Raw genomic sequence first — 14044 nt, forward strand, 5'->3', positions numbered from 1 at the left:
ACGGCTCGCTTCCTAACCATCTGCCCTTGCGCTCCCCGTTTCCCCGCCTTAAGGTGGGGTTTTACCTAAATTTGAATGAATTTTTGAGAGGTTAAAAAAAGGGATTAAAGAAAGAAAAAAAAGTGTTTGAAACACCACTAGACAGTTGACCCCCACGCCAGAGAAAGGGGGACTAACTGGTGTTCGTCTACCAATTTTAAACTTCAAATTCTAATTTTAAAATCACATTAAATCTCCAATATTTATAATTTCTCTAAATTTTCCTCATCCTTTGAGAAAAACTATCTCCTCCCAAAAATCCCCCAAATTTACCCAAAATTTACAAAAACACCGCAAAACATAGACATGTGGGATGAGCTAAGAGTTTTTAAGATTCCTTGAAACTCGAACAAGATATTTTCGTTAAACCCATGAAAAAACGGTGAAAAAACGGCCTTCAATTAAACCCCCGCCTTAACCGCCTGGGGACGAGGCAGCAGTCTACTAACAAAGAAATTCCTTTCTTGTTATCTGTTAAAAAAAGTTCCACATGTATTTTTCTGTTGTTACATTTTTAATTTAATTACAAAACGGTCTGGGTCAATTTTGAAATTGACCGACTGACTATATTCCACTCATGTTTCTATTTCAACTAACGCATTATGAAAATCGATCAAATCCGAGTTTTTTGTTACTATGTACAACTGGAGTAGGCCTGGAACTCACGTGCTTGTATCATATTTACCATAAATCTTCGAAAAAAATAGTTGTAAAAAACTGTCAATATAATACAATAAAATCAGTTTATTATTATAAACTTAAACTGGTTAAATATCTCTAGCGAGGTCCTTTCCTGAAAATTCAAATACATTCCGTACCGCGCCCCAGACAAGCGACCACGCCAAAGGTACACAACCAGCTACGCACCTCCCCCCCCCCCCCCTCAGAAAAAAAAACTGCAGCAGTTATAATACGGCAGTGATACAGTTTAGTCACACAAAGAAGTGAAAATCAAATCAGTTTTAAGGGAACTTGTCAAACATGATTTAGTTATGATCTTTCTCTACAGTGACTAGAGAGGTTATAACTACAAAACGATGAAGATATAAGCATACTTCTTAGATATTAACAACTTAAAGTTTTTGGCATTCCCGGCTTTATCAGCTTCAAGTTTATAATAAACTGAGTGTTAGCCTTCATGGCTATTGTAATGTACAGCAACGTTTTACAAACAATGTTTGAAATCTTACCGATTTCATCATGCTCTTCCCATAAACGGTCCTGTTGCAAAATTATAATTTAAAAAAATGGCAATTGGAAACTGGCGTTACGCATATTACATTCAATGTTCACATCGACATTAAAAGAAATGGATTAAATTACTTGAATTAATATTTGGAACATTAATATGGGGTAGACCATTACTTTTTTGAAGGGGTGAGGGTTGGGCAATTACCAAAAACAAAAACCCGTGCAAAGGGAGACAGTAAAAGAAATATATATATGGAACAAGCCAAAAGCTGGATAAAAAATCGTGATAAATTGCCCATCATCCCTTCTTAAAATTAATAGCCTATCCCTAAGCAAGTCATTGGTGTGTTCATACCCTAAGGGTGTGGCTAGAGATACATGTCAGACTTCCTCTTATTGAGTGTCATTTGAATCAGTCTTGTTACTGCTGTTCATTGTCCTCATTGTCACAGTCAGCAATGATTTCAACATTTTCAACATGACAGGCTTCAGTGTAGCGGAAAGGTGCTCCATTCTTGCATGTTACTGTAACCTTTCCATGACCAACAACGACGACCTGTTGTGGGATTTTAACACTCCTTTCCAGCAAGTACTTTCCTTCTTTTAATATCAAAACTCGATTCACATCCTCTAGCTTCTTAATTCTTTCAGAAACACCACAGAGTTCATCTGAATTCTGAATGACTAGGAAATAGAGACCTCCATAGCGTTGAGCAACTCCTGGAACGTCCCGACCTGAGCTCAAGTGTTTAAACACTGCTGCTGCAGCCAGAGCTTGCTGTTTTCTGTCCAGCTCAGCCAAGCTTACTGCCTTGGTGTAGTAACCAAGCAGCCAGGTAGGATCAGATCTGATGGCAGCTTCGGTATCATTCAATGCAAGCTCTAATATCTCGCGCTCATACGCAATATCTTTCTTTAGCTCGGCGGATTTTAAGTAGGTCGAGGCTCTACTTGTCAGAATTTGTGGATTGTTTGGACATGAAATTAGTGCTTCACTGTACAGCGACAGCGCCGCGTCCAATTGGCCACGATTGAGACATGTTTTGGCTTTTTTTTCACCCTTTTGATGAACCCCATTGTGGGCGTAAGTGTAATGTTCTCAATGTACACGGTTTTATCTAAGTGCAGTGGGACACCTTTAGGGCAGGTAATTTGGACTTCCCCAAGGCCAACCATCACTGTATTGTTCGGAAGTTGTAATGGACTCGGTAGCTCGAATCTTCCTTCTTTCACCACAATCACCAGATTCTGAGTGTCTCGTCTTTCCGCTGTTTGAAGAAGTTCTTGCACCGTTGCTACAACATGGGCGTCACAGCTTCCAAAACGAGCCACAACTGCGGGGATTTTGGCGCACTGCAACGGAAACAGATGTTTAGCAACAGCAGCTGCAGCTAGTGACGGACCTCGTTTGCCAAGATGAGCAAGACAGACAGCCTTCCAATAATAACCCTTCACCCAGGAGCGATCTGCAGTAATTGCATCTTGAGAGGCTTGTAAAGCCTGTTCAAGAAATGTCTGTTTGTCTTCCACCGAGCTTTGTTGCGAAAGTTTTACGTAGGTTGCCGCTTTGTTACTTAGCAACTTGGCATCGTTTTGCGACAGGCTTAAAGCTTGATCATAGAGCTCCAGTGCACCTAAATAGTTTCCCTTCCTGAACAAAACGTTGGCACAGTGTTTGCACCACCTGGTACGAATAAAACTATCATCAAATAGAAGGGTTTGGTGAGCGGAATTGTTACGGTCTGGCACTAGCTGTTGACATTTAACAACTAGTTCTTGGAGACGTGAGACCTCCTTCTCGTTTCCTTCAATCACGTGTACACATTTCAGACACTCGTACGCCTCTTCCATGTCTGGGTGAATTTCACCAAAAAGACTCTTTTGAATATACAATTTTATCTCCGCAATCGTTCTGTAAAAGTTTAATTTGGTTGTTAAAAAGTTGCGTTGTCTTGCTGCAAAGAAACATTCTAGCATGCTACTTAGAAATACCACTAAGACTTTTTCGGTACCGTCAGCAACAGTGATTTCTTCCACATTTACCTGACGCTGACGCAAGGAAGCCGCCATTCTGTATATATCGGGCCAGTTACGTTCCAGAATATCCACCAGGATATTCTCCGAGGCTTGAGGATCAAAATGGCATTTTACCCTCATAGCAGCTGTCATCCCAGTTATGTAAAAAACAGAAGTAGGTGGAAGTTTCTTGCAGATTTCCCACAATTCATTAGCATACGGTTTAGCTTCCTGTACCATTCCCGCTTTACATAGGAAATCGCTAATTTCCTCAAGAAGAGTTAAAATGCGGGGATCATGAAAGGGCCAAATTTCTCTGGCAATCTTGAGGGTATTCTGATAACGTCTCAAAGGAGACTGAGGATTGCAAGGCGATAAGAAAGATTCTGCTCTTGCAATGTCTAGTTGCAGTTGTACATACTTATCCAGACTTGTTGGTAATTCTTCGAGCTTCAATAAAGCTTTGTAATATTCCTCCCACTGCTTTTCCAAAAAGTAACAGGAAGCACTGCGCTCGAGGACGTCAAATTTGATATCGGCATTTACTTTAACACCAGACTTTTCATATTCATTCAGCTTCTTCACAGCGTTGTCAGATAATTTCCTCGCTTCTTTGTCAATTTGAGGAGATGAGCAGCTCTGTTTTAATAAACTTGTTCGAACCATCGTCTCGAGGAGCAAATCTGGCTGATCAGCATCGCTACACACTATACGTAATACTCTCAACTTGAACTCTGACAGCTCAGCATAGACTCGGCTAAAAAGAGAAATGTCATCGGAGAATAACTTTTCAACAAAGACGCATAATGGTAGGATTTCAGTGTTGTAAAGACCATGCAGACTATCTTCTTTTAACAATTTCGACTCTTCCTCTATATGATTTTTTAACGTGCGAAAGCTCAGCAGAAGAGCAATGGCAATGTCTCGTTTGTTAGTTTCTTTAAATGCAAAATAAAGAACTCGAGTGGCTGCCACCAATATCTCTATCCTCTCTGCTGTTGTTAGGCTTTCTCTGACGACTTCTTGAACGAGTTTATGGACAGCAAATACTCTACGTTTTTGGTCGACTGAGAAAAGCGAATAACTAGACAGCACCTTGAGAATGACATCTACATCAATCTCAGAACGTGCACCCTCTCTTAAGTCCTCTTGATGTAATTCAGGAAAGCCAGGATTGATGACATCAATAGGAATATTATCAGATTCTAAAAAGGCTGCAATGCGCATCATGGTGGCGGCAGCGGGCGAAATCTCTTTTAAAAATTCGAAATTCATCTCCCAGGTTGTGTGCACTGACAGACGGTGCTGAGCCTCTACACTAAGCGCTGTAGCTGGTTGTTGCTTTAAGAGACGGAGCTTAACAGCTCTGTATTTTTCTAGGTAAGCTTTGAAGCTGCAAGGTATAGGAAGAGCAGAAATGTAAGCTGCTGCTTGCTCGAGGGCTAATGGCAAAGATCCCAGTTCTTTGGCTAGCAGAATCGCATCTGGGTCAAGGGGTTCTTCTTTTAAACCGGTCTTTTGCATAAGGAATAACGCGCCTTCCTTTTTACTGAAACATTGCAGTTCAAAAGAATCCTCAAAAGAAAGCTTTAAGAACGTTTTCGTGTCTTTAGCACTTCTTCTTGTTGTGAGCAGTATGTGTCCATGCTTGAATGCTTTACCATTTCTTTGCCAAGGCCCTTTAGAAATCTTCTTCACGCCTGTGGGACACGTTGGATCTTCCAATTCATCGACATTGTCCACAACAAGAAGCCATGGCCGCCTTTTTTTGGATAAGGTGGCCAACAATCTGTTTAGGGTGTCATCGACTTTCTCACTTGTCGAGGCTGGAATATTCAGAAGAGCAAGGTTCTCGACAACTGATTTACAGACATTTTCATCGCTCTCCCCGTTGATCCAGAACACACCACCTGGGAAGCGATTCATATATCTCCAAGAGAATTCTACAGCCAGAGAAGTCTTTCCACATCCTCCAAGGCCACATATAGCTTTAGTACAACAGGACGTCCCGGGGCAATTTTCAGAACTCTGATCTGGGTCTAGATTTTGTTCTAGCCATGCCAGAGCTGCCTCACGGCCAGTGAATGCTGTTAATCTACTCGGTGCGGTGCACAGTGCGTCGCTGTCATCGCTGATCTGTCTCTCCGGGGGTTTCGCTTTCAATGTTTCTACTTCTTCCTTGACTTCCATGACATCCTTCTGCAAATTTGAAATTGTGTTTTTGTTTGTGGCCACTTCATATTTCACGCTTGCGAGGTTGATTTCTAAGTTGTCTACTTGTGATTTTGTTCTAGTTAGTTCCAAAGCAACGTTCTGTACTTCACTTCTCACATGGTCCACATCCTGGCTGATAAGCTGTAAGGCTCCCTGCAAGTCATGCCGCTCGGCAATTATCCTATTGAAATCTTCAATAGTGTTTAAGACCTTGGATATTTTCTCGTTGAGGCCAGTTTCAACTTCCTTTACTTGGGTACTCAGCTGCTCTCTCAACTTGACAATCCCTTCTCTGTTTAAATCACCTTGTGTTTTCACTTTAGATACATCTTTCTGGACAGCCTCACTAACTGTCTTTGTAACATCAGCCAAATCAACTCGGCACTTTGTCAAGTCTGATACCAGTGACTGACGGAGCAGATAAAGAGCCTCGACTTCAGAATCCCTGACATTTACCAGACCGTGATGGAACAAGTCTTGCAAGTCTTTAGATGACTTCTGGGCTGCGATGTCAGCGTTGAAGACTGGGTCATTGAGCAGATTATTCAGATGGCCAAATATGGTATTGACATCTACATCTTGAAGTTCTTGTTTTGGAGCATGCGCCCAGTGATTCCTGCACTGGTCTCGTGCTGAACTCAAAACTGTCCGCCTAACTGGAGGGTTGATAAAAGGACACCATTCTAACAAGTTTAAAAGACCACCAATGTCTGTGGTGTCAGCGTCAACGACATGTGTTCTACGTCTTCCAAGAGTTGGCATAAAGATTTTCGCTATTTCCCATGCCCCAGTTGGAGAACCCCACTGCGTCCTATCACTGTTGTCCCAGCAGATCTTTGGTCGACTGGACTTGTGGTGACGTTTGAGTTCCGTCTCCCAAGTGACACATGTGACACACTTTGGAGAGCCAATTGCACAAGTACATACAGGAAGTGACTGTAGAGGTGGTCTGGATATAAGAGACTGGTACCAAGCCTCCATTTCCCGTTGGATTAGTGGCGTAATTCCATTTTTGGCAATGTTCAAGGCACATCCAACCATCACCCAGTTTTTGTGTTCCTTTTTGTGAAGTGCTGTCACCCAACTTGCAGTCGCCATTCTCTTTCTTTGCCAAGGCTGAAAAACTAAATGAGAAAATGATTACTTAGATTAACTGGAATCTTAAAAAAAATTGGTTTTGTATGTTCCTATTGTACGAAATTTAGCTCAAGCAAAAATTAGAAAAGTTCCTTTACCAACGTCCACTTTCACTGAATGTGGATGTTGATAGAGCGTTTTTCCAGTATTGTATCCAAAGTAATAATACTACACTCTGTGATTGGTTTACAAATCTCCCACCACCTACTTAACCAATCAGATGCAAAATTAAAACCAATCACGACTTGGCCATGTGCGTTTTCCCGCGCTTAGTGCTGGTCACGTGTATTTGCTGCGTGTTCTCATTGGTTCATTTGTTGTTTGTGTTTCTTGTGACTGGCCAGTGTAATTCCTTTGGTGTTGGTTTCTCGACACTAATAAAAAACGCTCTGAAGGCCTCACGTTTTTTCTCGAATTCATAGAAGTATACTACTGCCAAACATAAATTTCGGGTTTACTGTTTTGACTTACAGTAAAGCCATATTCTCAGCACATATCCAAAATAAATTGGTGATAATAAGAGAGAGATTTCAATTTCTGAGTACCACCTTGTGGGCTCTCTGTGGGCAGCAGAAAATCACAGAGGCCTATGAGAACAGACAAAAATAAAAACAAGGTTCAACTATTTTCCCACCAAAGGCATCACGTGATTATCGCAAACTGGCAAGATGGATTCCGACGAGGACGACTGCCAGGTAATGTGCTTTTTCTTTTGTTAATATTGCTTTAAAACCAAAAGTACATTTTTATTTCCTTTTTTTTATGCATTATTATTTTCAGTTATTTGTTAATGTTCTGGCATGTTCTGGAATGTTGCCTGCTCCGGGTTTTATTGATGTCATCTGTTTGCATTTGCTGGCCATAAATATATGAACAAAGCTTCCTCTATAGAACTGATTGACATTTGTTTGTTTTAAATAGGCCATGGGCAATGAAACATATATGAAATTGTCCAGTGTAATAATTGTCGATGAATAAACTTTCAGTATGAAATGCACAGTAAATTTCAGAATTCTTACAAAATTTACCCACAAATGTCTTCAACACCTGACCACACTGGCCTTTTCCACTCAACAGATGTCTGATACATATATTCAAGAAAGTCACAATACTGACACGCCTGGTTCTAAACAACACAATAAATATAAACAGTTGGTACCTTATTGTTACTAATTTTCGCGGGACTTAAATTTCGCGATTTGGCCAAAAAAATACGATTACAGGAACTAAATTTCGCGAAAATTGTCAAAATACTGGTCTACATTAACAAACAGTGAGTCTCAAAATTGGTCCAGCTGATTTTAATTTTCCACGGCAACAGTTTCCAATGACACTGAACAAAACCATATAACAAAACAAAACTTTAAAAACAGTTTGACATGTTCCTTTGCAACAAAGTAGAGCTAGTTTGACGACTGTACCAAGGCAATTAAGTAGTAAACTGACGGCAATGTTGAACATTCATAACGAATTATATAGAAGGGTATTAGATTTCATGTGGTTATTTTTCGCGAGAACCTTTTTTTCGCTGGTCTTAAATTTCGTGTTTTTTTGAAAATCGCGAAAATTAAGTCCCGCAAAAATAAGTAACAATAAGGTTTTTGGTATATTAAATAGATGTGAGAGGCGCGGTGGCCTAATGGTTAGCGCGCTCGCCTCCGAGTCGAACGGCCCGGGTTCGAGGCCTGGCCGGGGCGCTGCGTTGTGTTCTTGGGCAAGACACTTTACTCTCACAGTGCCTCTCTCCACCCAGGTGTATAAATGGGTACCGGCGAATTTACTGCTGGGGGGTAACCCTGCGATGGACTAGCATCCCATCCAGGGGGGAGTAGCAATACTCCTAGTCGCTTAATGCTACGGAAATTGGGATAAGCTCCGGCCTGTATGGGCCACTAGGCTCGAGGCAGACTTTTAAATAGATTTAGCCCAGGCTTAAAGTGGAGATTCTGAAGGTTTCCTTTGCTCTTTTTGTAAATCTGATTTTACATGATGATACAATTTTCAGATGGTACAAAGTATCTTATTCTCATTAAATTTCGCGAGTACTTAATTTCGCGAAAAATCAAGAGCCATATTTCGCGAGTACTTAATTTCGCAATTTTGAGAGGAAGGTACAATTGGAGTGTATTAAATTTCGCGATTTTTATCTATTCTTCAATATGAAGCTTTGACCTCGAAACTGTAACAACATAATTAGTATAAAAATCATCATAAAAACAGCAAACAAAACAATATACATATAACAAAACATAAGGTATTCAACAGTCTAAATCCCTAATAGGTTAATCTATGACTGCAAGAGCGAACTTTTGAGGAACTTGGAGACAGAGAACAGTTCGAACAGTGCGACTGATAGAGTGGGAGATAACTAATGGACAAAATTAAACAAAAAACTCCTAAACATGAAGCTCAGAAATGTCAGAATAACTATGATAAAACACATCGAGTTTCATTATTTTTTTAAATTATAGGTACGATATTAAATTTCGCGATTTTAAACTTCGCGTGTCTTATATTTCGCGAGTATTAAATTTCGCGAAAATCGCGAAATTTAGTACTCGCGAAATTAAGGTCGCGCAGGACCCTTGAAATCATTATGTATGTATTTATTTAAAGAGTATGCACGAACTGCGACGACTGAAGCCGACAACAAACGAAATATTCATGAAAAAAATTTTTCTCAGAGTTCTTTGTCAAGTAATTACACGGTATTGTTCTCAGCCTCGCATCCCGTGCGCTGGAACATAGCGAATTATCATAATTAGATTCACAGCTTTACACACGTTGTTGTAAACATCGACTCGGAAGGTCTTCGGAAGCCTCAAAACCTGCAATTTTGTGTCCAAGTTTTCTCCGCCGATATAGAATTTCAAGAGTTGATTCGCGAGGAACATAAACTTGGTGTACTCTATTGTGTTCTGGCTAGAGCGAATTTTTAAATTTCCTTCTCAAAATGAAGATAGCATGTTTCAAAGTTTAGATTTCACATTTTTACTCTCTTAGAAGCCATTAACTTGTAGCAGTTTTTGAAATCGAAAATTTCGTTCTAGTGGGAACACAAAAGAAGTTACGATTTATCACTAGGCTATATAATCATTTAATTTGGTGCGCTGTGCTAGCTGAAAACTTGGACAAAAAATCGCATTATCTTCAGTTAAACTTTTAAGGGCTTGTAACATCACAGACAACGGTCATCTCTCAGTAAAAGGACAATCATGATGTAATTCCATCATCCCTGAGTATCCTTATTAAATTTTAGAGGAATCGATATTCAAAATGTAGTGAATTAAAGCTTTACAAGGCAGCACTCCAACAAGAAATTTGGCTAATGAATATATTAATGAGCAAGGGTCCTGCGCGACCTTAAGTGAGAATAAGGTACAAAATTAGGATGTGAGCCCACAATCCAATGAAAAACCACTACCTGGTCAGCAGTCAACTTCAAAAAACATGCGACCTTGATGGGCTCTACACCTGACCCTGCAATATGTGATACTGGTCAGCAGTTACTGTGTTTTGACAGCTGTCAATTGACCATAACATGGATGGGATGTAAGCTAACATTAACCAAGGTGGCAATTGCCCAGTGACTCCTCTCACCCTCCCCCAGAGTCTGTAGGGGCAGTCAGTCAGTTGATCCTACACTTATATCATTATTATGGTGCTTTGCTGCTGCACTTCACATGCTGGAGCTCTGCTATAACACTTATTCTTAATAAAACTATGCAGGTGCCTCAGCCTGTGTGTCATAGATAAATGTACTACATGCTGTGCTAATTAACAATTAGACTACGAGCCCGAGTTTTCTATGAGCAATTAGCATAACCACACTGACCTACTATTGGTAATCGCGCGATCTGATTGGCTACACAGGTGCCTACTATCGATCCGTAGAAGGCTCTCGGAGCGCGCGCGTAGTCTTCGCTGAATTTTATCAATCAAAACCTTCAATAAATCAATTCTAGCGATAGTCTGAGTTTAATAGATCGGTAAGTGGGTTATGCTAACACAATTAGACGGCTCACTCTCGGTTTCTACCGGCTTTTGATAGTTGGCTCGGGGCTTTGCCCCTCGCCAACTATCAGCCGGTAGAAACCTCGAGCTTGCCGTCTAATTGTTAAATAGTCAACGAGGCGCAGCCGAGTTGACTATCGCTCATAGAAAACGAGGGCAAGTAGTCTAATTGTTTTAGTAGAAACTCTAAAGGATTGTAGTCCAAAACCTACAATATTGTGCACTTTGAAGACAAAAATCAAGAAAATTTACCACTTAAAAAGCTACTCGCGCACACAACTGTTTTCTATCGGCGAATAGAAAACAGTGGGAGAACCAATCAGATTTGCGGATTTCCAATAGAACACAGCTGAGTTTCTACTAAATGCTGTTATAATCTTTTTGTAAAAAAACACTAGGCCAAGTCATACGTAGATGAGATTTACAAAAAAATAATAATACTTTGTACATTTTGAAACACATTTTAATAAGAAAATCGGCATAATGATTGTACCAAGAAAAAACAAAACTAATTTTTGATCATAATAAACAGATGAGTGTAAAAATGATTATAACATAGCTTGTGCACTGGCCCTATCTAATTCCACCTGAGCCACAGTATATAACTTTGTATGTGCACAGCCATATGTATATATTAAGATGATGTCTGCAGTTGCATTTTTGGTGCAAATTTCCCATGATTGTTTTATAGCTGAAAATTCCAAATTTTTTCCTTGGTGTTGATTTTTTAGCCTATTTTAAAACATGTTTTTGCACACAACTGGTTCATGCTTTTAGTTGTGCATTTATTCATTTAAGGTTGGAGCACACTAGGCGACAAGTCGTTGCAACATGTCGTGGGGACAATTTGCTGCTAAATGTTGCCTGTGTGACATGGTGCATTTTTGCGACAATCCTTGTCCCTGCAATCAGTCGCACAAAATCAAACCAGTTTGAATTTGTGCGATTGATCACAGCAACAAAATAAGTGAGAGCAGCGTTGTCGCAACATGTCCGGGGGGGGGTTTTTTTTTTTTTTTTGTTTTTGTGGTGGTGGTGGGGGGGGGGGTTTTTTTTTTTTTTTTTTTTGTTTTTTTTTTTTGTTTTTTTTTTTTTTTTTTTTTTTTTTTCCCCCCCCCTGCACACTTCTGTGACAAGTCGCTGTGACAAAATAACCAATGACAGAACGTCATGTATTTTTGCCATATTGAATTGGAAAACTAGTTCACATTCCCACTATTCCAAATTTTGCGTATCAAGCACCTTGACGCAGCGGCTTGTTTTAAAGCAGTACACACAGACCGACTTGTCACAGATACCCGTCGTATCTGTCGCTGCGACTTGTCGCCTAGTGTGTCCCGACCTTTAAGGGAGAATGTCCAAAGTTCTGGCTAAAAAAAATTGGGATAAATTGTCATTTCAGATGGATGGACAGATGGATGGATGGATAAGATCGGGATGGTTGGAAAGTGTGATACAGTGGAACCCCGATATAACGATATGCCAAGGGAGCAGTAATTATTCGTTATATCGAGGAATCGTTATATCGGGGTTCCGTCCCATACATTTTATATTGCCGGGACATAACATGTTCATCGTTATATCGGGAATATCGTTATATCGAAGATCGTTATATCGGGGTTCCACTGTATACGGATGCACTTGGGAGGTTTGGAGGAACTCAAGAAGTTAGATTGCTCTAGCTATTCCTCTTAAATCTATGCCTTGTTTAACTCTAACACATCTTTCGTGCTCTCCAGCCTCCCTGTGTACATCCATGACTCGATATACCCACACTAAGCTTAAACCAATTCTTAAACACCATAGACCTTTAGCTTTTTGTGGTAAGATCCGCCATTTTGAAGTTTGACAGAATTTGTATGAGAATTTTTTTTTTTATTTTCATCAAATAATTTGAATTTCTGTGTTATTTATGAATCGGAAATTAAATTAAACAAATGATTTTAATGATAAAATTTGGGGTAACCCGTAATCGCGTTTTTATTTTCCATACATTTGACTGTAATTTTTCCCGTATTTTCAAAATGGAGGATGTCTGATAGAATCATGAATTTCATCCATCCATCATAAATAAATAGGGTTCCGCTTATACAATAAGCGCGTAATGAAGCCTTGACATACAATCTCAGGAATACTGAAGGAAAGCTATCCATACCACAGCCGCGCACTAATTATTGTAAACGAAGCCAGCTACAGCGGGGTGTGTTATGGAATGGCTTACCGATGATAAAACTATCCATCACACAATTTAAGAAAGAATCACAGTTGGCTCATTGCATTATTAATACACGGCATCCTTGTAAAGCAGGTTTTTGTTTGTTTGTTCTCACTAGTAGAGGGAAGATCAGAGATACATATTATGTACTGTTTCACTATACAGAATGACAAAATACGCCAAGTTCATATGTAGACCCGTAGTTAATAGCCTCTCTTAGTTAGTGTTTTTATTCCTTGTTCTTTTTTATTATGTACACCTGAATGGAATTACCGTGTTTTAAATAAAGTATTACCTACCTACCTACCAATCAACGTTCTACGACCAAGTACTTACATCTCACATTTCTGGCAGAGTAGCAAAGTGTTCCGAGCAGCAAGAACGTCCCGACATTTTCACTTTCACTCTAGTCTACGTGCAGCGGAAATGAAAATGCTGACATCGGTGCATTTTTACCTGCTAGTGTCCAGTCTTTTGTGTCTTTTGACCATGTTGTCACGCGGATCTGTCACATATTTTTGCTCAAATCAAGTGTCACGCATAACAATACACACATCTTCGAAGAAAAGATAACGCTATTAACGGGAAAATCGCTATCCATTGGATAAATGTTTAATAAACCATACTACGCTATCCAATGAATTGTATTTTATCCAGCGGACAGCGTAATCCACCTTCAATTTATTATTATTATTGAAACTGGGCGTGCGTGCTTGTGTGACAGACGGCAGAATATTATTTCGGTCCTAGTCTCTCGCATTTGCAATACAGTAATCCAAAATGGAGGACGAAGACAAAAGCTTTCTCGAGGGCGTGCTTGAAGAAGAAGGCAAGACAAATAGAAATGTGCTCTTGTCTTACGTGAATGTTCTCGGTGGCGCAGCCAGTAAAGTGAAGCACATGGCAGATGTTGATGTCTGGCCCGATGTACAGCGCGTTAATCGTCTTGTAGATGTGTGGACGGTCGCGGGTTATTGTTTCGGAACGTTCGCAGTTATAGGTACAATGTATTTCTCAATGAAGACGTACAGGGAAATGTCTCAGTGGAGAGCATGGACGAAGTTTAGAAAAAGCAGGATCCTCAAAAAAGGAAGTAATTAATAGAATCGATTGTCGAATGCACAATGGCAAAATTTACAAACCATGACAAACTACTCGCCCTTAAATATTGCAAGCGGAGGCTTTGCAAACGGAAACATAGCTACACAGCGTTTTGGT

The 14044-nt window shown here is 40.0% G+C and overlaps 1 protein-coding gene across 1 annotated transcript; it reads right to left on the bottom strand.

Annotated features, from left to right (window-relative positions):
- Positions 1 to 474: 474 nt before the first annotated feature.
- Positions 475 to 13223, bottom strand: LOC144657007 (uncharacterized). Its single transcript, XM_078517278.1, is given in 3 exon segments — positions 475 to 2277; positions 2280 to 6584; positions 13163 to 13223. Coding segments are annotated over 2 exon segments (4905 nt in total). The 5' UTR covers positions 6559 to 6584; positions 13163 to 13223; the 3' UTR covers positions 475 to 1651.
- Positions 13224 to 14044: the final 821 nt, after the last annotated feature.

Source organism: Oculina patagonica, chromosome 6, assembly GCF_052425735.1.
Source record: "Oculina patagonica isolate OP01 chromosome 6, crgOcupat, whole genome shotgun sequence".
Classification (NCBI taxonomy): Eukaryota; Metazoa; Cnidaria; class Anthozoa; order Scleractinia; family Oculinidae; genus Oculina; species Oculina patagonica.